Source organism: Elaeis guineensis, chromosome 5, assembly GCF_000442705.2.
Source record: "Elaeis guineensis isolate ETL-2024a chromosome 5, EG11, whole genome shotgun sequence".
Taxonomy (NCBI): domain Eukaryota; kingdom Viridiplantae; phylum Streptophyta; class Magnoliopsida; order Arecales; family Arecaceae; genus Elaeis; species Elaeis guineensis.
In genome coordinates, this window is record NC_025997.2 from 113,498,269 (window position 1) to 113,523,551 (window position 25,283).

At 35.1% G+C, this 25,283-nt stretch overlaps 1 protein-coding gene across 2 annotated transcripts; it reads left to right on the top strand.

The window, feature by feature from the left end:
- The first annotated feature begins 3,266 nt into the window (after positions 1-3,266).
- LOC105034773 (mitochondrial Rho GTPase 1) lies at positions 3,267-25,198 on the top strand. Of its 2 annotated transcripts, XM_010910047.4 has the most exons (15): positions 3,267-3,636; positions 3,714-3,846; positions 3,948-4,094; positions 4,294-4,470; positions 4,608-4,859; positions 5,699-5,767; positions 8,323-8,378; positions 8,865-8,946; positions 11,286-11,497; positions 11,640-11,709; positions 16,939-17,051; positions 20,783-20,933; positions 21,412-21,598; positions 22,483-22,579; positions 24,623-25,198. In XM_010910047.4, exons 1-15 carry the CDS (start codon positions 3,428-3,430, stop codon positions 24,675-24,677), a joined length of 2,010 nt encoding a protein of 669 aa, XP_010908349.1. In that variant the 5' UTR covers positions 3,267-3,427; the 3' UTR covers positions 24,678-25,198. The 2 variants fall into 2 exon arrangements, with proteins under 2 accessions (XP_010908349.1, XP_010908350.1); XM_010910048.4 differs by lacking the exon at positions 22,483-22,579 and having other exon boundaries at positions 3,268-3,636.
- The last annotated feature ends 85 nt before the right edge of the window (positions 25,199-25,283 follow it).

The following is a 25,283-nucleotide window of genomic DNA, read 5'->3' on the forward strand; positions in this document are numbered from 1 at the left end:
ATGATATATCTATTTATGGTATGTCACGTATCTTTTGCAATATGAATCATTTAGGACAATCAAGTCAAAGCAGATCAAATTAAATACTAGGGTCCTTAATATAGTCAGACTGAAAGTTTAAGTCATCTCAAATCAAGATTCTTTTCACAAATCATATTTGATATTTCAATTCAATAAAAATCTATATAATCATATGAAATTGAAGTCAATCGAGTGTAATTCATAACAAAATCAATATTTCCAATCATGCATCATCATAATATTTCAAAATAAAATACATTCAATATCAAAATTTCATTCATCAAATTCATATATCAAATTCATAAATTATTTTAAAAAATATTTTATAATTTACTGATATATTTAGAAAAGGTGAAACATTGCCTACCTCATAAGTACTTGGACAAATCTAAATAAACAAATTATATTGTAGAATCCATTGATGGACTCTTCTTGTTGAGATGATCACACATCTATACAAAATCAAATCCAATAATTAGGAAAGATATGAACAATTATGAAAAAATAAGATTGATGGATAGTCACACCTAACAGTCTGGGTCGGTTTGATCATCATAACTTCATCCAATCAAGATCTGGCTAAGAGATAAGTGGTTCAATAAAGATTGAAAGTTATCAAATTAATAGTATCCAACAAGAACCAAAATAGAGATCAATATGCTGTTCGATAATTAGATTCTGCTAAGATACAAGAAATTGATAGAGATCAACAAAACCAAATCTTGTGAGACTCAACAAGGGTTTGGATAGTACGAACACACTGCTTGACAAATGGGATGGTTCAAAGTTTGTCTATTGAGTCAATATGGATTCAAAGCAACAAGTCTAGAGGTCTTTCACTGGATTTGTAAATCAAGTAGAGAAAAAATATCAGAGGAGAGAAAAATTAACAAGATGGAATAGGACTAATTAGGTGACACTGCCCGACATCCCAATTGGTCTGATCAAGATGGTTTGATCAATATATGATTGAACTAGTATATAGATGATTCAGTAAAAATCATAAATGATCAAATCTAATAGTACTTAGTCTAGCCATGATCAGTACTTGTACATTATCCAGCGATCATGAGTTAGGATCCCTTTATCAAAGTCGATCAAACTCATTAAGACAATCTTCTCAAGGATCCAAAAAATCCTAAGAGGGAGAAACAATATAGAGAAAAAATCATAGAGAAAGAGTAGAGAGAAACTAGAGAGAGAAAAGAGAGAAGAGAAAGAAGGAGAATCTTTCTTCTCTTTCTTTTCTTTTCTTTTTCCTTTTTTTTTCATTTCTTTATCCTCCTTTTTCTTTTTTTTGGTGGAATAGGAGACTCATGTTCCCCATTCTTTTCTTGAAATGGAGGCCATCACCAATGTGGCTGGGGTTCGTGGTGGTTGGGGCCTCAATAGTGCAGCCAGTACTTCCCTACCGAACGATCGATGATGATGAACAACATCAAAAAAAAAGAAGAAAAATTGAGAGATATCAACAAAACTGGAGAATAGGGCACCCCTTTATTAACTAAATATGGTGATTTGCCGGTTAGAATCCATGCTCTAATGGCTAAGGAAGAGAGAGAGGATGATTATTTAAGAGATGGAGGAGACCTTACCTTATCTCTAGTAGTGCTTAGGTTGAAATCCAGTGGGCATAGTGATAGGCTTCCATGAAGAAGAAAAGAGGATGGCTTCACTGGTGATGGTTCAATAGCCGATGATGGTGGGGTTCAAAAGAAGGGCGATGGTCTTTAAATAGAGCGAAAAGAGGAGCTGAGTCCTTAGCATTGGCTTCCTTTGATGGAAATGGGAGGAAGAGTCTTCTTCTTCTTCTATTTTTTTGAGCCTACTTTAAAAATCGTGCCCCTCTTTTTGGTCCATGATTCGGCACTAGGCTGGGTCAAGTGGACCAAGTTCAAGTTACGTTGAGTTGGATTATTATACATCCATTGATTCATGCTTGCTAGACAATGAGAGCATCTTTATGTTCATTTAAGGTGATATATTTATGTGGAGAAGCAAATAGTATTGTGGACTATATGACGACATATATATCCTAGTATATTGAAACTTTATTAGGGATTGCTGTGACAGACATTACTCCTGATCTTTCATATATTTTATTTTCAAATTCTCATGGTAGTATTTAGTCTAGAATGACATAACAAATTCTAATTTATGAAAGAAAAGGAAAATAATGTTTTAAAATCGAATAGTGTTATGTTGTTAAATAAAATGCCAAAGTGAACATTCTATTAAAATGTGTTGGAAAAAATGATGAGCATGCTTATTTTATCGATATATTACATAATAGTTGTAGCTAAATATGTATAATAAAGTCACGAGTGGTGAGCATAAAAAAGAACACTGACGAAGACTAAAATAGGAGACAAGAAAGGAGAACAAATGATTTACTAATTTTGAGAACAATTATTTTCTAACAACTATGCATTATATTAAACAAGCTTCGGCATATTGCTTCAGAATTTTCTTCTACTATTTTGAACTTTCAAGTTGACTCTACCTATCCCTTATATAAGAGATAGAACCTCGGAGTTTTGTAAGAAGAGATGGAAAAAATCTCTCTTTTGGAGTAATAATTGAGAAATAAAAAAAAATATTTGAAGTTTTATGGCTAATCAATACTCATAGATATCATTTTTCTATTTGTCTTGTCTCTGTAGAGCAGTTCACTAAGATATTAGTTTCTTAAAAAAAGTGTAAACTCTTAAAATTAGAAAACTAGCATTTCGAAACATGCGACCAAGAAGTAACACCACAAATTCTAGAGAGAAAAAAAAAAAAGAAAAAAAGAAGTTGAGGCATTTAGGTTAATGGAGTAAAACTGCCCTTATGGTTTTCTCATTATGTATGGAGAAGAAATGGCAAAAGGAAGAAAATAGAGTGGAAGCAAAAGGAATTTATAGATATAGCACAGCAATAGAAGATGCTATAGATTTTCTTAGAAGAATTCAACTAAAAATCTAATTTATTTATTTGTGAAGAATATGTTATGTATTTTTTTCTCTTTTTTGTGCCTGGAACTAAAAAATAAAAACGAATTGTTGAAGTTTTTGCTTCAATGACTTTTGTACATAGATTTTTTTTTTTTTTTTTTTGCGTATATTTTTTGTGTGTGGAATTTATTAGTGACTTTCAAAAATAACTAAGAAGAGCTAATCGAAAATTATGCTTGACGAATAATTCTAATCAGAATTCCCCGGCATTAAGATGATAATAATTTGCTCGTGCGAACCTGGTCTCACCCCCTCCCTTCTTTCCCATGCACACGGTGTAGGGCACCCACCGGCGCTCACTCGCCCTCTTGGTGGCGGGGCCCCTCTCTTTTGGAGCAAAAGCCCATCCCGGAAACCCCTCCTCCTCTCCTCCCAGCGTCCGCGATAGCTCCTGTCTCCTCATCTCTGCCATGGCGGCCAACCCCGCGAGCGTCGGCAGCCGGACCAGCGTCCGCGTCGTCGTCATCGGTGACTCCGGCACCGGCAAGTCCAGCCTCATCGTCTCCGTCGCCACCGAGATCTTCCCGGAGAACGTTCCCGACGTCATGCCCCCGACCCGCCTTCCCGCCGACTACTACCCCGATTGCGTTCCTACTACCATCATCGACACCTCCTCCAGGTCCTATTCCCTTTCTCAATCCTCTTCCCTTTCTTATCGTGCCTTTTGGCTTCTTGATCTCGAAAATCTTACTGTAGCCTGGAGAACAAGAGCAAGCTGATCAGCGAGTGCCAGATGGCTGACGCCATCGTTCTTACTTACGCCTGTGACCGCCCCTCCACCCTCGACCGCCTCAGCACCTACTGGCTCCCGGAACTCCGCCGCCTCGAGGTTCTTGGCCTCCCTCGTCCACAAAGTTGCCTCATTTTTGGTTTTCTTTTTAGAAGAAACTTGATAGATTATAAATTCTTCTTCTTGATCTGGATGGGCAGGTAAGGGTACCGGTGATCGTGGTCGGTTGCAAGCTGGATCTGCGCGACGAGCAGCAGGTGAGCCTGGAGCAGGTGATGTCGCCGATTATGCAGCAGTTTCGAGAGATCGAGACTTGCATCGAGTGTTCTGCCCTCAGGCAGATTCAGGTATGCCGCCCTTTCTTTATTGTCTTTTTTTTTTTTTTTAATTTGGGGGGTGTTGTTGTGGGGGGGGGGGGGGGGGCGGCGGGGGGGGGGAGGTGGGGGGTGGGAGTTTATGGTGTTCTGCCTGCTCCCATTTCTATTTGTTCTGTAACTCTTGCCTGTCAATCGAGGATATTAGAATGCAGGTGTTGTCTTTCTGCAGGTTCCTGAGGTTTTCTATTATGCCCAGAAGGCAGTGCTTCATCCTACTGCCCCACTTTTTGATCAAGAAACACAGTCCCTAAAGCCTCGATGTGTGAGGGCTTTGAAACGTATATTCATTCTCTGTGACCATGACAGAGATGGAGCTCTCAGTGATGCAGAGTTGAATGACTTTCAGGTTGGTTTACATAATCTTTTGCATTTTATTGTTCTTTGTCGAGATTATACTTTTTGACATCTTACCAGTTAACTATTTGTTATTGATTATTTCTCATGGTCAGTTTCTGAAATATATGCCTTGTGATATTTGTTCAGGTTAGATGTTTTAATGCTCCTCTGCAGCCTAGTGAAATTGTGGGTGTCAAGAGGGTTGTGCAAGAGAAGATGCCTGAGGGGGTTAATGAGCATGGCCTTACCTTGACCGGCTTCCTTTTTCTCCATGCACTTTTTATAGAAAAAGGCCGTCTTGAAACAACGTGGACAGTGTTAAGAAAATTTGGATATGACAATGATATTAAACTTAGGAACGATCTCCTTCCATTAACATTTAAACAAGCCCCGGATCAGGTAATCTTGTCTGATTTTGTATGTGCTGTTAAACTTTTATTTAAGTTGAAAACACACATTGAAGATTGTTTACTGTTTTAAGCTCTAAGGTAGTGATATAGGTCATTGTGCCAAGGCACAATTACTTTGCAAAAAATAAGACTAGCAATTACTAAGATGACATAAGAACTTCTTTTCAAGTTATTTGATGATAAATGATAATTAATTATTCTTGAGTAAATTTTCATGCACAGTTACTCAAGTTGAAAAAACATATGTAAGCATATTTCAAAGGCTGAGGTGGTGAGATAGGCCATTGAGGCAAGGCATCAGTTACTTTGTAAAAATGACCACGCTAGCACATATTATAATGACATAAGAGCTTATCTTCAAGTTATTTGATGACAATGATGATTAATGATACCAGAGAAAAATAAGATATTATACAATTGGATTCACGTCATTTCAACTTGACAAGTTAGAGTTATATAACCTGTTTTCCAAATTTTGTTATGCATAATCACTTTGAGATTGTTAAATTTTCCAGGTTAACTTTGTTTGTTTTAAATTCTGTGCTGCTCTAATATAACTGCAGTGATTGGTTGCCGATGGTTGCTTAAAAAGACACACATTTGTTTCAATGTATTGGCTTTAAAATAGAAAACAAAACACTTATTCTGAAAGAAAAGAGTTTACCATATTTAGGCCCATGTGGGGTGAATCTTTGGCCCTAAGTGTTGGAACTCCAGAAAAGAAGGGAGAAAAAAATGTTGTTCTTTATTATTGATAAAAGTGCACAAAGTTTCTTGGAACAGATGCTCATTTTTCATAATTTTTTTTTGCCTTTTTTTTTTTTGTAGAGCATGGAGCTGACAAATGAAGCAATGGAGTTTTTGAAGGGAATCTTCTCCATGTTTGATATTGACAATGTATGATTTTCTTTATGTTCTGTTTCCTGCATCATGTCAAGAGTTCTTTCTTGCTCATCATCTCATAATATTTATCTTTTTCACCAAAAGTTACATGATTTATTTACTGCTTATCTTAAACTATGCCAAATGTTTAATGATGCTCTCATAATTTAAAATTGTGTTTATCAGATGCCTATTCTTTTGGTTCTTATTTTTTGTTTTATGGATGGTGTCATTATATGTTTAATAAGACAAATCTATAATATTTTACAGCTTAACTATGTAGTAATATGCTTTGTTTCCTACAAGATTCTAAGTTCCATAGGACATGGGTGTCCCCACTTCTCCATGGAACGGGATGCCTCATGGTCCTGCTTTGTCTCGGTGACTATCTCGGTCGAGAGTCCTGTACATAACCTCCATCTCTCTCCTGTTCTTCTTTCCTTTGATTTTCTTTCTTTCTTTCTTTCTTTCTTTCTTTCTTTCTTGTTCTTCTTTCTTTACTTTCTTCTTTCTTTCCTCCATTTTTCCTTACCTTCCTTGCTTTCCTTTTTCTTCTTTCTTTTTCTTATCCCTTCCAATGCTTCTCTCTTTCTTTCTTTCCCTATTTTTCTTTTTGTTTCCTTTCTTCATTCCCTCCTTTCATTCTTTTCTTCTCCCTTCCCTTCGTTCTTTCCTTTTCCTTCTTGCTTCCTTTTCCTCCTTTCCTTTCACTTTTGCTTTTCTCCATCCTTCTTCTTTCCCGCACAAATGAGGTTTGGAGTCCCATTCCTGTTTTCTCACAAGAATTAGCGGGGACACCCCGTGTCCCACCAGGACTTAAATTCTTGGTTTCTTATGTTACGGAAGTTTCCTTATCATGATCTTTGGCTTTGTATCCCAGAAAGTCACTTTCATAGCTCTAGCTTGACTGGCCCAAATTATGTTCAGTGCACTCATTTGGCATAGTTTTCAATGGACAGGCTTTCTTTTTCAGTCTGGAGCAGATTCCACAAATTTGATAGTTGCAATCCACTATTCTATGATTCGATAAGTATTACAAATATTAACCACATGTTCTTAATCTTAAAACTGCATGGTTTAAGCTCATGTCTTTTTATCAGTTGGATGACAAGGGCATGATAACAATGCAAGTTTTTCTTATCAAGATGCTGAGAAAATGACAAACAGATCAGTTTTGTTGATTGTGATCAAGAATTGCTGTAACTGAGCTAGGATGAATTTCCAGAGATTTATCGAGGTTGGGTCTCCATCTTTGAGAGGAATATCGATATTTTATCATTGACTATAAGTCAAAACACTAGCTAATATTGTTTTTGACTTTCTCGCTCCGTGGCAATGAAATGGGATAATTTACATATTCTACTAGATCATATAATTATTGATTCCTGCAGTTATCTCCTTCTCTTCCTTTTGGAGGTTTATAGACTACTGTATATTCCATTTTCTTCTTGTGCCATAATTTTGAATTCCTGAAGTTTCCAAGTTCCTTAATTTTTAGCAATTAACTTGATAACAATTACAGTATATAACTCCATGTTTTCTTTAACACAAACCCCCAAGGTGAACTCTGGACTCGACATATTTCCTATGACCATCTTCCTCTAAACATTTCCCATTCCTCTAACGTTCCAAGTTATTATATGTATGAACCCAACATCTTGCCCTTTGTATATCTATCATGTCTTCTATAAAAGGTCTTCTACATAACCTCTTTGCTCATCAGCTTTGCATCTAGGTTTCTAGTGCACTTCTCTGTTGCTTATTTTGTTGCCAGCTAATGGCATTCTTCAATTCTAATGAATTATTTCCCACATAATTTACAAAAGCAGAGGGATAAGTCTTGTCATGCTTTGTAAGAAGTGCTGAACTGGCTGATGCTCTGATGTTTTGGAAGTTATTCATATTTGGTGATCATACTGCATCCTAAATTTACAAATGGAAGAAAGAAGCTTGAACATCTGCTACTTTTCTCATTGACAATTTTGTGAACTTTTGGCTGCTGTATCTTTTTGATGTATAAATATCTTTCCAGCCAGCAGGCAGTACTATGAAGCCCAAAATTCTAATTTATTTATTAGTTTCCAGTACATAATATGTACATAACTTTTTGCCTTATTTTTAAATTAATAGTAAGAAGAGATCACTTCGAATAAGTGTGTCAAATTAAAGCTCGGAAATGTCAGTGTTTTTTTTAATAAATAAATGATTTCAGAACTTTTTGTGGTTTTGACTTCTAGCACTTTTAATCTTTTTTATGCTTAGTAATTGTATTTCTTGTTAAGAGGTTGTATTGTAGCAGCTCCTTTTTTTGTTGTTTCAATACTCGCTCATATGCATGCCTCTCTATGTTTGGTGGATAAGACTGCATACATTTGACTATTTGACCCTCCCAGATCCAATAGTGGCAGGAGCCTCATGCATTGGGATGGCCTTTTTATGTGTTTAGAGAAGGTGTTAGGGGGTTTATTCTGCTCTTGCAATCTGATCTTTATAAAGCTGCTGAAATGCATTGGTTTTTTATGTTCTGCCTAATAGCGTCCTGTTTTGGCTGTTCGTAATTTTGCTAACAGGATGGGGCTCTGCGACCTGCTGAACTTGATGATCTGTTTTCAACTGCACCAGAGAGGTAAATATGTTTTCTCTCAAAGTAGGAGCTAATTTCTTATATTGTTCTTTGCTTTGTAGGGACTGCATACTTTTGGTTTCTACTGTATTCAAGTTGCAATCTGCAAGCATTCATTAATTAATAATTAATAATTGAACCTGCCACTCAATGATTCTTTGATCAGGAAAAGCAACATTGCTTGGTGCATTTGATGCTGTTGCACCTAATATTCATGGACGTGAAGGAACTTTTCATATAGAAGCACAAATTATTCATATAATTGATGTCTGCGGAAGTAATTGGTGTGAAGTTTATTATATTAGAAGTCAGTGGAAACATTTTGGCTTTAAAAATCAGGAAAAAAATATCGATTAATCTGGTTTACTGCTTGAAGTGCCTGTTCACTTGTATAACTTTTATCCAACTCTTAGTATTCTTGATTTTAGTTATCCAGCTCTGTATATTCTTGTGATTTTAGTTTTCTTACTATTTTCTTATGTGCTACAGCCCTTGGTCTGAACTTCCTTACAAAGATGCTGCTGCAAAGAATGTGCTAGGAGGATTGTCACTTGAAGGATTTCTTTCAGAGGTGCTTAACATTGATGCTATAATAACATTTACAATGCTTTTGTAGCCTTAAATTGAACAGCAGCTTTAATTTCATTCTCCTTTTGTTCCTATAATACTGATGTAGTTTTGACTGGTTTGTTATAGCTTGAAAACTCAAACATTTTGATGCAACTTAAAATCCAGAGAACTAAAAATTAACCTGGAATGACCTGTAAAAACTATGAAAAAGCACAGTATTTCTTGTATAACTGGTGTTTTAGTTTGCGCCTTTCGTTCATGCTCTTCTACTCCGCAAGTTCAGTAGTTAACTGCTTTATATGTCAATTAGTGTGCACTGTTCTAAATAAAATGTTGACTCTCCAACTTCACTTTTAGTAAAAAATGAGATGTTTTGATTCATTACAACTCCCAGATGAGTCATTCTGTTTGCCAAATTTTTTTAGATGCTCTTATTGACCTTTTGGCTAGCAGAAGGAATGGTTTGCATTCGTAAGGAATGATCTGGCTTTTCAGGATAAGAACTGCTGAGTTTGATCATACAAGTCATATTGTCAGATATCTTTTCATTGATTTTTTTTTTTTTTTTTTGAATGATCCTGTAATATCATATTTGTTTAACATATCTTTTATAGAACAAATATGTTAATCAAATACTTGATGTTTAAACACATAATCTGACATTTAGTTCTAGGTCCACATTAACTTGGAAGATGTTTGTGTTTTGCATGCTGGAAATATACTGGTATTGTGTTCAAGACATCATATTCTTGTTCTACATACGGTATCATGTTCAAGACATCATATTCATGTTTTACACACTGGAGGCTTGGAAGATCCTTTGCTATTGTATATTCCCAAATTGACTTTCTTTCTCCTAAATTGTCTTTTTTCTCTATAGCTTCATTTTTATTGAGATCTAGATCTTCCATCCAAGGCTTGAAAACTTAGCTTCGGTTTCTTGTATGGTTATTAGCTGAGTTCTTCAGCTTGAACTCCAGATTTGATTCTTGCCCAAATTTGTCAAAGTCTAGAAAAAATCAGATAAGGGAATGAAGAAAGAATAAAGTAAGTCAAGAAAATAAACATGCATGTAGGCATCAAAAATATTTGTTCTTTGGAACATTTGGCATATTATTTCAGTGTTTCTTCATGAAAAAATGATTAATTATATATTTAAAGCAATGAAATAGTTAGAAAATCTATTTTTACAATAATCTAGAATATAAATCTTCTATTTTATAATCTAGAATATAAATCTTTGTTTTTGGTGACAATTTATTACAAAATAATCCAAATGTTGCTGAAATTGAGTAGTAGAATAGCCAAATCCATGTCAACAAGTTACTTCTCTTTTTTTTTTTGGATCCAATTGTTACAGTTCTTCTAAATCTTGTAAGCTTTCAAAATCTATGTTTTTATCATTATAAAAGACCTTTGGGAATTTGAATGCCTAAAAATGGACAGAGAAATTACCTATATGCACAATTAATTTGGCATTATAAGCCATTTTGAATTAAATGTCCAATGCCTACTATAACTTTGGACTGGTCTTGTGATGACCGAAATTCTTCTGCTATTTGTTTGTGCCTAGGATTTTTGTTCCGGTGGTACTGGCACGACCAGGAAGAAAATGGTTTCTGGGATGGGTGCAGGACACCGATTTTCTCTTAAATTGAAGCCTTCTGTTCATCTCGATCGTCTTATTCCGACAGTTAGCACCAGAATGGTTGGGATAGACCGGGATCCTACTTCCCCATCTTGGTTCCATACTGCCCTAGGAACAAACAGTGATGAGGCCTGCTATCGACATTTAAACCCTTGGTTTGAACTGTCATCTAAACTTCTTTCCATGCTTCAATTGGCTTCCAACTCACTTATCCAAGGATTTTCAAGTTAACTATGCATAATTAGCTGTATATTTATTTATTTATTTGTTTAACAAGTTTTAGTTTCAATCTTGTCATGATCGCTTAGCTTCTTAAAAGCTATGCAATATTCAAACTTATATGGTTAATCACAATCATACATATTTCCATATAAGTGAATTAAAAAAAATTAAATGCTTGGAACAAAAAATAAATAAATTTAATACAGAGTCAGAATAAAGCGGCTGCTGTAATTTTCTTTTTCTTTTTTTCACATCACTATTAAACATGATATACCTAATTGAAATTTATATGTACTGGGTACTGCTAATGCTTTTACTGCATTAGACTTTTGGGTCTGTATGCTATATTAGCTGTCATTTTGTTTATATGCTTACTATTTTACTGTCTGGTAAACTTTGCCCACTAAAACATAGTCTGGAACTTTGAAAATATATGGTCACTCTCATTGAGTAAATCCTTGTAAATGCAGTGGGCCCTTATGACACTTCTAGATCCAGCAGGTAGTCTGGCTAATCTGATGTACATTGGATACACTGGTGATGCTGCTTCAGCATTTCATGTAACCAGAAAAAGGAGGACAGATCGTAAACGTCAACAATCCCAGAGAAATGTTCTGCAGTGCTTTGTCTTTGGTCCTAAAAATGCTGGAAAATCTGCATTGTTAAATGCATTAATTGGAAGGTAAGAGTTCCAGATTCCCTCTAGTTTAACCTTTCTTGATTTGCAATCATCTAAGATTGCATCATGTTTAATAACTTCTCTTTTATCTATTCAGGCATTTGTCTATTTTATAATTCCTTATCACTTCTACCTTTTATTCCAGGACATTCTCTGAGAAGTATACACCAACAACCAGTGAGCGGTTTGCAGCAAATATTGTCGAACTGCCAGGAGTAAGTATGCTTTGGTGTAGAAGCATCCGACTTGCTTACATAACTCATGCTTTATATTTGACTTTCAACGTAGTATCTGAACATGTTATGTAACTCATGCTCCATATCTGAGTTTTTTGACCAGTCTAAATTTAGAAGAACAGATTTTTTTTTTAATTTTTTGTGCTCTAAAATTTTTATTGGCAATCATAAATGTTCATGTTTTTGTGCCTAATTTAAATGTCACACACTAAATTGTTCTCTGAGGTCACTTCTACTCAAACATATTCATGTCATAGGCAAATAATAATGACAAATGATGCACTGCATAAATATAAATATTCTCTTTCAGAAGTGATTTTGGTCTTGATATCTTTAAGCACAAGCCCAACTGATTATATGCCTTGCTCTGAAACTACAAAAATAAAGCTAAAAATATTATTTAAACAATAAAAATAAGGGGAATTTTTAAAATTCTGAGGAAACATAGAGAAACTCTAGTTAAAGAAAGCATGTATTTTTCTACAAATATGCTTTATTTTTTGGTGATAATATAAATAAAACAGTGTGAGATATCTGGATACGAAGTCTGCTTGGATCTTATTGTCATTACCAAAACAGAATGGTAATTATGGAAATCAAGGGCCTAAATGGTGGTATCGTGCTCTATATCAGCTTTTCTTAGAATGTTGTGGTACTGTTATGTTTGGGACAGACCAAGACAGTATCAGCAAGAATAAAAAGTAACCGAAATAGTCAGTATGGATTATATTAGTATGCAGCGGGTATGGACCTGTATGGGCTACAGTTGTATTTTAAATATTCCAAGATACTCATCTAACCTCATTAGGCGTATGTTTTTGGTGTAAGGATGTATACTGAAAATGACATTTTCATTTATTTCTTTCTTCCCTGAATCTGAACTGTACACTTTGTTAGTATCATGTTTATATCTACTTTGTCTGCATTCTATTATGTGCTTAAGAAAGAAAATTACTTAGACCTCTTGGGCTTTTAAGCCAGTTCAATGATGGTTAGCACAGAAGTTTCTCACTGAGAAGGCTTAACATTGTCTTTTTATAGTATGAAGTATGAACAGATTTAAATTAATGCATCAAGTACAAAAAGATGCTTTTATAATTTGAATTTTGTATGGATTGTCCAGTGTTCTTTTGGTATTGTTTGTAATAAGTTGCAGCTTTTGTCCAAAATGTTGCTATGCACATAAGGTAGTAGCAATATGTGCTGTCATTTGGTTTTGGCACAATATAGACCCTGTGTAACCCGTGCGCATCGTGGATCTAAATTTCTTTGTTAAATTGGAGGACGCACTGTATATATGAAATATAACTCATAGCATTGAATGTGGGGCTAATCAGTACTTTGCAAACAAACTATATTTTTTCTTGAATTCTTTTCATTTGTAGCCCAGCTTTTGGTTATTTTTTGAATTCAATTTACTTGTTTATATGATAATTAGCTCATAAGCATGGATTAAGCACTATAAATTAAGACCTCAAGGATTTTTTCTGATCAACAAGATCTTTTTGAAACTCTTTTAGATGCAGATTTCTTTCTGAGAATTTAATGAAGCACTCCTTTGAAACGTGAAAATTCAGTTTTGACACTGTTCATTCTTGATGTTATCAAGCTTATTAGCTGGAAATATTTACTTTATAACTAGTTACTAATTTCATTTTGCTTTGTAGTTATTGCAAATGTTAATATTCAAATATTAGATAAGCAAATGGTTTTTTTTTTTTTTAATATAAACAAGAATGTTGTCCATGCAATGCATGAGCGGATAATGAAAATCGAAATATAATTTGATAATAATAGAAGTATAAATAAGAAATTTAAAATAAAATAAAAAATATATTATGAATGAATTATATTTAATAATTATTGACAATGTTACTGTTAACATCTCACTAGCAAAAAGATCAACAATATGGAAAAAAGAAATTGTTGAATATAACATATGAATTTTTGTAGTAGGATAGAAAAAAAAATGTGTGCTTATATCCAGACATCCATTCCTTTTTGATTTGGTGCAGAAGATTTGGGTTCCTTCTATTTTGAACTTGAGCAGTTGTTTTTGTTTTGGTTGGAGCATTCATCTAATTGTTTCAACCTATGAAAAAATAGAGAAGAAAAGATTAGTAATATACATAGGTTTTAAATAAATAAATAGGAAAACAGTATAGTTATAACCTTTTGTTAGATTGATCATATTGGCAATAAGCTGTAGAAAATTATGACTTTCTTCAACAGGATCCATTTGAAATATGCCACATACAACCTACTTATATAAAAGTCAATATGAGAACTTACATTATTTGAATATTTAACATGTTCCTAAATAATACAAATTTGATAGTAATATTACATATTAAATATAAATATTAACAACTTCAATATTAACAACTTTGAAAACATCAAATTCAAATATAACATGATATAGAGATCTCAGAATATATTGCAAATAGAAGGAAAAAGCAAAGAAAATGAGACAAAAAAGATAGAGATAGAAACCGTCATGCGGACCTCGGCTAGGAGGGCGAAGGAGGAGACCACAAACATCCTTTTGTACAAAATAAAGAGCATGGTTATTAAATGTTTAATATAAATGTAAATATAATAACTTATATTAATATGAATATTTAATCTATTCACAATAATTTTAAATTAATGTTAATATCGATAACTTTTGTGTCAACAACTTCAATGTTAATATATTTTATAGTGATGACTCTAAGAAAACCAAATTCAAATATAATATGCTATGTAGATTAGAAAATATATTGCAAATAGAAGGAAAAAGCAAGGAAAAGAAAACAAAAAAAGAGAGAGATGGAAACCTTCGGGCGTAGTTTGGTTGGGAGGATAGGAAGAAGACCGCAAATCTTCTTTTGTGCAAAATCAAGAGCATGGTTATTAAATATTTAATATAAATGTTATTATATTAATATGATATTTAATCTATTCATAAATAATTTTAAACTGATATTGATATTAAATATTAAATAATTTCTATAGTTAATAGTAATATTAAATAAAAAAGAAAATCAAGCAAAAAATCTCCACCAATATTGATAATAACATTAATATATTACAAAATATATTACAAATCAAGGTTTTAAATCCTGTAGAACAAAGTAGTCCTGATTTTTTCATGGAATGGGATACACTACCGTTCTCCCCTATCCTAACGCTTGGACAAGGGATGTCCAAGATGTCCCGATTGAGACACTGGGATGATGGCGGGATGGTCCAGTCCCGACATATAGAGTGGTACCCTGTCCTGATGTCCAATGGGACATTCCACCGGGACCTAAATCTTTGTTGCAAATAAAATTAAAAAGCGAAGAAAAGGAGATAAAGAAAAGAGAGAGATGGAAACCCTGGGGCGTACCTTGGCTAGGAGAAGGGTGAAAAAGGAGACAGCAAATTTTCTTCTCTACAAAATAAAGAGAAGTAAAAAGAAAAGTAAAACATAGAGAACATATGTTATCGCAAAAACACTAAAAGAAATAAAAAAATAGAGAAGAGGAGAAGAAACATGCTGTTCAATGAGAAATGACTACTCAAAGGTGGCAGTGAAGAACCCGGAGACCCCAATGACCTCTAAAAGAGGCAGCGGACTTCCTTCTAAGTATTAAGGTTATCAATGATGTGTGATGACGGCATTGTTAAATTGGAATCACAATAATTGTTCTATAGAAACTGCAATAATGACCCCAAAAAGCACCAAGACGTCAGAGGGGTAAAAGGTAGAAGCAGCATGGTCGGGAGAATAATAAGAGTTGAGTTTGGTGTTTAATTTGGGTGTTTTGGATACAACTGGATCAATACAATTAGGGTGGGAGATGCGAAAAAAGATCCTGTTTTCCTTTTAGTTCTTTGTAATATTGGATTTCCTTTCATGGAGTCTGAAAAATTCGACACCTCTTGAGAATAGGTGGAAGAAGAGGGAACTAGCATGTTGGGAATTAGTGTCCAAGTTTTTTTAGATGGGAATCTAAATATCTAGTAAAAGTCCAAGTGTTTTTATGGAAAAAAATAACTTAATAACGGTTCAAGTTGCGCGGATTTCCTTTTTCACCTGTTTTTTCCTACGAATCTCTTTTGATTTTCCCTGAATTTTGGAGAGTGGTCAAACTTCCTCTCTCCTCTCCATTTAATAGGCATAGAGTTTTGATCAACTATTTGCATTGGTTATCATATTTTAGCAGTTTCTTTAGCTGCATGCAACTTTTTGTGAAAAGCAGAACTATTGTTAATTTTATGGATTTAAATAAGAGATCACCAAAATGTTTTCATGTATTGTCATAATATATGTGGAGTCACAAGGTTACCTTGATGGATGGAGTATCTTTATGCCCGCATACTTTGCAAATGCTAAATGCTTACCGTGTTGATGTGTTTCAAGATTATTATATTCTATTACTTTGATTACATTATATTTGTTACAAGTTTTGAGTAAACATACATAATGTTGGTGCATGCTAGTATATAATGCCAATATATATGCTAAAGATGACTTAGGATGTATTGTTAGTTTAGAACTTCATTTGACTTTCTTATATAGATTAAGTGTTTAAACCATCAGAGTTTTTGACTATCTGCAGGTTGAATTTAATGTAAATTAGACGGTGTTATGCCGATGAAGTATATTCCTGCTTATAATTGGTCTCCATCTGTTATTCCAACTTTTTAATTATCTTCCCATGTTTTCCCTCTAAGATTAATATAATCTTAATAGTTGCTGGTTCATTTCTGTTTCCTGGTTTGTTTTCTTAAATAGTATTTTCCTTTTATTAATAAAGTGAAATCATCTCACCATGTGATAGATCATTTTTGTTTGTCATACATCTCCAATTGCTGATCTTGATATTACTAACTTAACTTCTTTCTGTTTTTCATCATTTCTATTGTCTTATTCATGCATCTGGTTCTCATGAAGTCGGTTTTCTTTTTAGGTGCATAAAAACTTTAGTAGGACATATGCTTTGCTTTTGTTGATCCTGCCCTTGGAGTTGCCATTTGATATGTTACATTATGATACTTTTCTGGTATAAGATGGTTTAAATCCATGACTGATTCTTTTTCACAGCATAAACGATAGCATATAGAGTATGTTATAATATAATGGATGCATTAAAGAGACCTTGCATGCCATTTTGCTGCAGTGGTTGAGTTTTTGTTTCATTGTCTATCTAATTACATCATTTGGTGTCATTTCTGAAGGGGATAAAAAAGACACTAGTGATGCGAGAGGTACCAGATGATGAAGTCAAAACGGTGCTGTCTAATAAGGAGTCTTTAGCAGGTTGTGACATAGCAGTATTTGTTCATGATAGGTATTAACCTGCCCCTCTTACCATACGTTCCCATGTGGCATGCTTGATTGACTCATTTCTATATACTAAACTATCCTACATATTGCCCTAAACTCCAACATGGTAAGTTGGTAACCATATGCTAAGTGTCTGCAATACCAGTATCCAACAAACAGTTGTTAGATTTATCCCAATTTTAAGCTTGCAAGAGTCGACCACCTTTGGTTGAATTGGGCTGATATGGATTTTTCACTTATCTCGTTTGTTTTCTTTTAACATTGTGAGTCAAATAATGTGTGCCATAGGTGGTCTTTTTGTCTTGATGTTAATGGATATATAGGTTTATCCCTAATGACTGCTTCTGCCCAAGTGATTTTGTGCATTGGAAGTATGTACTGGATTTATGATATTTCACATGTTGATGGGATGCGGAGTAGTGATTTTTCTCACTTTCTTTCTTTCTTTCTTTCTTTTTTTTAAATTTTTTGAATTGGTCTCTACTCTCTAGTGGATTGGTTTTGGATCTATTTACATGGTTTAATGGGTTACCAATCAAGGGCCACTATGATAAGGCAAAACTTGTCGGTTGGTCCCTTTAACCAGATAAGAGTTGTCATATTTCAGCCTGTTTGGATGGTGGAATTTCCCTTTTCTTCCTTAACCTTGCTTTTCTCTCCTGTCACCCTTACTCTTCTAAAATCTAAATACCCTTTATCAACCCAGTAACATGTTTCATTGTCTCTCATGTTTGATACCATAATTATACACCGTTATGTTTTTTTAGGACAATCTTGTTGTAGAGTTTCTAGGCAACAACTTATTGATAATAAGTTGAGGCCATCAGTCTTATGTAGCATGTATTGAGTTTGTGGCAAACATGATGTTGGTTTTAAAATTTCAATCAGAACTAATTATATGGCCAAAGCCATTCTGTTTATGATTTACTTGTGCCCAAGGTTCACAATCTCAGAATTCGATCCCATACCATGTTGGCATAGTGTTAGTATTGCTTGATAATGGGGGTCAATTTTATGTATCGATACTCAGTATTTTCTCCATTTTTTGAATGAAGTATTTATCTAGACTAACAGATTTTTGCAAGTAATGAAAAAAATTTGGAAGTATTGCAATGTAATGCCCAGAGAGATTGTCAAGTAAATTTTTAGGCATTGCTTGGCTATTCTAAAACTGAGATCTTGTAAACATCTAGACCGCCATTTGTCAAATGGCCATCAAATAGTGAAACAATACATTTCAATCTAAACATGACTATCTTTAACATTATAAGTTTAAAATTACTTTATATGATTGTTGTAGTGCAATACCGCTAATTTATACATTCCAAGGTTCTGAACAAGGATCCCCAACTTAGAATCGGATTCTATGTTGGCCGGCCGACGGTATGCATTGGTATGCCCCCATATTGCATCGTGTCGAGCCCAAACCAACACGAAAATGAGAGATGAACCAGAGAAGAAGAGAGAGAGAGGGGGGAGGGAGGGAGGAAGGGAGAGAAAGGGAGGCCGACGAACATACCAACAGTGGCCATCGGAGGACTGCGGAGGCCTTTGGAGGGCTATCGAGGCCCCCCAAGCTCCACGGTCCTCCGCAAGAGGAAAGGAGCAGAGAGAGATAGAGGTAAAAGGAGAGAAGAGTGAGTGGATGGTGGCGGGGAGGCCATCGGGTGGCTGTTATAGCCGTTGAACGGTCCAAATCTATCCTGCGGTCGTTGCGGATTCAAAATAGGGGTGACATCCCTATTTCATCGTACTTTTTTAAAAATGCAATGAAATAGGGAAGGAAACACCCCAATTTTGAAGCTGCAGCGACCGTGGGGTGGATTTGGGCCATCTGACGGTCACTTGGCGGCTTTCTGACATCCTCCCCACCGTCTTTCTCTCACTTCTCCTCTCCCCCTCTCTCTCTATCTCTCTCTCTCTTCGCATGTTATGGAGGACCGTAGAACCCTGGAGGCCTCAACGAGCCACCGCCGGTCTTTGTTTCTCTTTCCTTCCCCTCTCTTTCTCTTCCTTGCTCTTTTTTCGTCGGCGTTCCAAATCGAATGCTCGAATTGCACCTGATTGCCGACGAGATGGTTTGGCACGCCTCGAATTGTCCAGTTTAGACCTGTTCGGCAAACCATGGTTCTGAAGAATATAGCATTGTCTCTTTGTAGTGATATTTGTTTACATTCTCAACTAAATTCATTTTCTTTATTTTTTTTTTCTCGATTTTAATAGTTCCTTAATTTTCATAAGTTTAAATAAAAACCATTGATGACGCTGAAACAGAAATGCAATTTCCTGAACCAAAACAAAAGGTCAATTTTCCTAATTTTGATATGTAGTGGCAGTTTTAAAATTAAAAAGCCAAGGCTTCACTTTGTCCTTTTTTTTTTTTTTTTTGAGGCTGATATCTCCATAGTTCTTTGGCCCAAGGTTCGATATTGGGTACCGTACTGGTGCATTATGGTATGCACCCTGTATTGAAACAGCAATCAAACCATTTTCTCACTGTTATCTTGGTGCATCTCAGTACGCATCGGTACACACCTTCGTATGGTGTGGTACAGGGCCTGTATCAACCTGACTATACATTTTGTACTGGTTCCAACCTAGTATGATATGGTATGCCTTACATTGGGTGGTTCAGGGCGGTAAGTTAGTCCATGGCTTTTGACATACCTTACTAAATATTGGAAGGTGCTAGCAAACATTACTCGTTCTTTCCCTTTTCTTTCTTTTTTTTTAGTAAATGTGTAAGGGATCTGTGTGGTATATTTTATATTTGAACATTTAATTTTCACCTTAAGATGTTCAAAGGTGGCCTTGCCATGCCATGATTTATTGATGTGATGATGCATATTCGGTGTTTGAAGAAAGATCCATTCCAAGGCACATTATACAAAGGGCAAAAATCATCTTGCATTGAGATAGTTCCTGATGCAAATTCAGCTGTCTTTGTTGTTCAGAGAAGTATTATTTGGTATTATGGAAAAGCAAGAAGCTGGCATCTTGATTAGATCAAATGTAGGCTGTAGAGTGAATATCTTGCAATGGCAACTTATTGTGGGAGCTGTTCATGCTCAGTCACTTCTATCAGAGTTGGAGGTCATTGGAATCACCGAGTTTGCATTATAATAATCAAGTTGTATATATTGCAATATATTCCATTTTTCACTGGAGGACAAATCACACTGAAGAAGATTTCACTTCATCCAGGAGATGACAGAAAGTGATGACTTCTCAGTTAGATTGCAAGCTTTTAGCTGACAGGTGCATGTGCACCACCGCATGTATGCATGTTTGTGCATTCTTCTGCATGCTTGCATATGTGTGCATGTGCATGGCCTTTTGACTATATGAGTTAGCAATATTATGCTGGATTTCTTTCTTGTTTAGGGATGGCGAAAACAAAAAATTGGCATATTTAGTCACCACAATAGGCTCTGATATAATCTATAATTAGTATTTTGTGATGCCCATTTCATTGCTGTATGGTTTTTAAACTTCGGAGAGTTCTCTTGTGACATTATGTGTCATATATTCCTGTTGTTATTCTTCAACCGATGGCTGACTTAATTTCTATGTACTTCAGTTAGTACTAAGGTGTCACTTGTGGCTTGAGACCTAAGTTCTTAACATAACATTCCCAATTATTTCTTTATTAGAAGTTCTTGAAATAATACTATATTTTTGCATTTACAGTTAAGCAATTGCATGCTTATGATGTATGCCTTTTTGTTTCCACAGTTCGGATGAGAACTCATGGACGAAAGCAAAAGATTTGCTCATGCAAGTTGCTACTCATGGAGAAAATACTGGCTTTGAGGTTCCTTGCCTTATTGTTTCTTCTAAGGATGATCTTGATCCATATCCCTTGGCCATTCAGGACTCAACAAGGGTATGTTATGTTTCTTGTTGCCCTGTAACATTTGTAATTTTGTGACAATAACTGCATCTTGAAATCTTGTTCATATTCTGCTTTTATATTTGGAAAATCACATAGTTATCCATATTTATTCTCGAGGTCAATAGCATGTTATGCTTAAACCAATATTAAAATCTTAATTGTAGAATGTTTGCATTACATTGTACATCTTAAGGGTTTGTTTCTATATCCACACACCCATGCACGTGGTTATCATTTTGAATCTTTGATATTATTGATTGTCATTTAATGTTTAATATGCTGCATTGCCATTCCAACATTTTTTTTTTGATGTTTTGGCCGTGCACTAGAAGCTCTTATGTTGGTTTTTCTCATTGATCTATGCCTCTTTCTTTAATTGATTGTGCACTAAGTAAATAACCATTGTCCTATAGGGTCTCTGTATTTACTGATCTGCTATATACACGTTTTTGCATTCATGCTGCTTCAGGTAAGCCAGGACATGGGAATAGAGACACCTATACCTGTCAGCATAAAGTTAAGAGATTTCAATAATGTCTTCCGTAGGATAATTACTGCTGCACAACATCCCCATCTGAGCATTCCTGAAACTGAAGCTGGAAGAAACCGCAAGCACTATCGCCGGATTGTAAATCGTTCCCTCATGTTAGTTTCAGGTATTGTTGTTTTCATGGCACCACCTAGCACAGCAAATATTAATTTTGCATGGTAATATTTGGTCATGCAACACCAGGTGCTAAAATTCCGATTTGTATTACATCAGAAAAAACTGTGATGATATCTCTATTGATATTAGTTACAATCTTCAGATTCCTATCTTTCTTCTAAGATTGCCATAGAAGCCATTTGACATAACCATTTGTGAGACAAATTTTTGGACCATGAACAAAATAATATTATTATTGCTACCATGAAACTTAGGAATTTGCTGTCGGACCCCACTTTAGGTCATGTTTCTAACAAAGTAATGCTACATTTGCTGCCCCAAGTTCCAATCCCATATCTTGTCCTTCTAGTATGTACGAAAGGAAATTTTATATTTATCAAATGATTACTTATTCTTATGGAATTAATTTTTAATAATAACTTTAGCTGTTCGACACTTCGACTTATTAAGTTTATTTGTTGTCTTCTATCTTCTTATATTCATTGTTGGTTGATTTCTTATGGTGTTATAAATGTCTAACGATTCCGTATGGTCATCCTCGATAGTGACTCCTTAGTTTGTACACAGTCCATTATCACATAGATTTCATTCCCAAGTTGATGTCTGAACATGTAAGGAGGTCTTTATGATATCTAAGCGTCTACTATTTGCATTTTTATAAGCTTACTCTTTATATGTGTTTCAGTACCCAGATAAGGGTTATCCTTCCTGTCCATTTTGACCACGAGTTGCATGTAATTGTAAACAGTTTCTTCTAATATAGTAGTCGCCTTAGTTCACCTTTTGTAGCTGAATCACCATTTTGAATTAATAAAAGCATAGACAATTTATGGTTCTCAAGAGCTTGTTCCAAAGATTTAAATATTGGTGCAGTACTGGCTTGTACGAATAAGATACTGGCACCAGCAAACCCCTCAGTAAAAGTCTGTACCAACACTTGGTACATGAACTCAGTACTCCTGTGGTGCTGGTACGTAAAATTTTGGTTTGTTTTCTATATTTTTAATATAATTCACTATCAAACATGTTTATGATTTGTTATGCCTTGTATCGTCATGTAAAATTATATTTTACAAGTACTGAGTCATCAAATCTGTGAGTTTGTGCAAGGGCAGGAACCCTATTTTAGCACTTTCTTAAGGGAGTCCAGTTTTGAGATCACATTGGATAATGAGTTATACTTTAAGACTAGCGGTACCAACAAGCAGTAGGTATTATTTTTTATTGTTGAATAAAGCATATTTCTTTATTAGAAGAGTCTGTCTCTTATCTCCAAGATGCTGACTCGCTTGAAAGTGATGACTACGCCATGGGGGGCTTGTCTAAATGCACATGCATACATGCATCTGATTTATTTTATTATTATTATTTTTGCTATACAGCTATGTATTAATATTAGTTTTGCTGGAAATTTTCATTTTCTTCACTCTATACTAACCTGTACTATAAAATTATTGCATTAGATCTTATCACATTGAAGCTGTAACCAATATCAACTTATGATTTAGTTTGTAATTTAAAAACATGTTTTCTTTTTTATCATGTCTGGAACTCTGATTTGTCATCACTTGACATTGAATAGAAGATTTAAATATAAGCATTTGAGACCTAGCCATTGTGTGGTTAAACGTAACTTTTCTGTGGTGCTCTGGTGACTTGTCATTATTAGATTTTTTAGCACAGCTAAACTGGTTTGAGATTAGGAAATTTAGATAATAAGGAATGGTAAATATAAAACTTACAAAGCCTTTTCTGATAATATGTGATGTATATGGTTGCTTTATTTCCTGGGATATGGTATTACCAGGATGATACAGTTATGTATTTGTAGAATGCCATGCATTAGCTTTTTTATTAGTATCTCTCGTAGTTTTTAGCTCACATTACTCCGCATAAACTAGCAGAATTTAGTATGGACAGATGGAAGAAGACTCATATAGCTGACTCCAACTAGTTTGGGGTTAAGGCATAGTTGAGTTGGATTGAACTCTGCATAAACAAGTAGGCTAGAACACACAAAGATACATAGTGATGCATGTCGACTTATTTAATATGAACACACCCAACCCCCCCTCCCCCTCCTTTCAATCTTGCTTGTGTGATCTGATCAGAAGTTGTTAATATGGTTTACCTTGTTTATTTTCATTAAACAAGACATGGAAGAATGCATATGCTATGAAGCCCATCGCAGTGAAAGGAAGCCTACTTTTGAGTACTTTTGCTTGGGGGGTGGGTGGTGGTGCAACAAATGTTGCCCTTTTGTTTTTCGTACTAATCAGCAGTACTTCAAATTTTGTTATTCTCTTTCGAAGGATCAAACTGTATTCTTCTCTGTTTGAGCACTAGTTTATCACTGGATTAGCAGGATTGGATTTAGGCCAAAATCAGCATAATTCTATGACTTGTGAGAACTATTAAATAGTCCATATTCGAACCTCACCTTTTCATTAAACAGGTAACTTGATCCACCCCATATAACCCATTTATTAAAAAGGTTGAATCAGCTTAAATAGGTTAAGTGGGTTTTTAATGAGTTTAAACGGGCTAAATAAATCTGAAATGGGTTATGTAGGTTTTAAACTGGTTAAACAGGTTAAATAGGTCAAAGGTCTAAACATGAATCCACCCTATTTAATGAACGGTTTAGGCTGGTTGATCTGTTTATGATCGAAACTCATTTATGCTGAATCTAAACCTACTTATAGGAGGTTGTTTGCAGTTTGGGTTGACAAATCAAGTTATAAATTTCCATCCTAGTGATAATCATATTTATGTGTAAATTTAATAAACATCCTTTTCAATTTTACTCAATACCATGCTTGGTAGTTTCCCTGAAAAAAAGGTAATTTATCTACTGTCATTATTAATTGATTTATCAGCTGATCATGTGTCCAGTAAAGCAGTTCATGTTTCGTGCCATTTTTCTTCTGTGAAGACCCGCTTCTTTAGCTGTATTTCTTTTCTTTTCCCGATGCTGGCTTATTCAAATTTTGTTTGTGGTTCATTATTTCAGTTGGAGCTGCTGTGGCGGTTGTGGGACTGGCTGCTTACAGGGTTTATGCAGCTAGAAAGAATACATAACCTGAGGATCTCAATTGGTACCTCGAGTAGCTCGGCAAAACAGCAGAAGCGGTTGTAGCTTTGCTGTTTTTTTGGAACTGTCCTCCGTGGCCCTTGGTTATTTTAAGATGGACAGTTCTATCATCAGCTTCCATGAAGGCCAGAGCAAATTTCTAGTTGTAATGCTCTCTGGTTTCGGTTTCCCTAGTTCTGCTCTTGAGATGTTTAAATGTTGTTGCTTCAGTTTTTGGTGGTGGATAAGGGTAACCTAAACACTCTGGGCAGCCCTTTCGTTTTTGTTGCGTCTCATAACTGTTCTGTTGTCAGATGGCTCAATTCCGAGTCTCTGGCTTCCGTATACCATCTCTCGTGCTAGGGATGAGAAGTTGATAGTCATACAGATGGAGCCATATTATGGTTACCTTGTGGCATGCATATGGTCATCCCCGTATTAAAACATTTCCTTATGAGATGGCTTATGATACCTCTGCAAAGGTGTCTCATCTTTGCAAATTTTACCGTATTAAAATGCAGACTGCTCCTTGTCACTAGCATATTTTCACCGCTTGATGGTGAAGGAAAACTTGAGGAGATGATGACTTAAAAATTAGGAG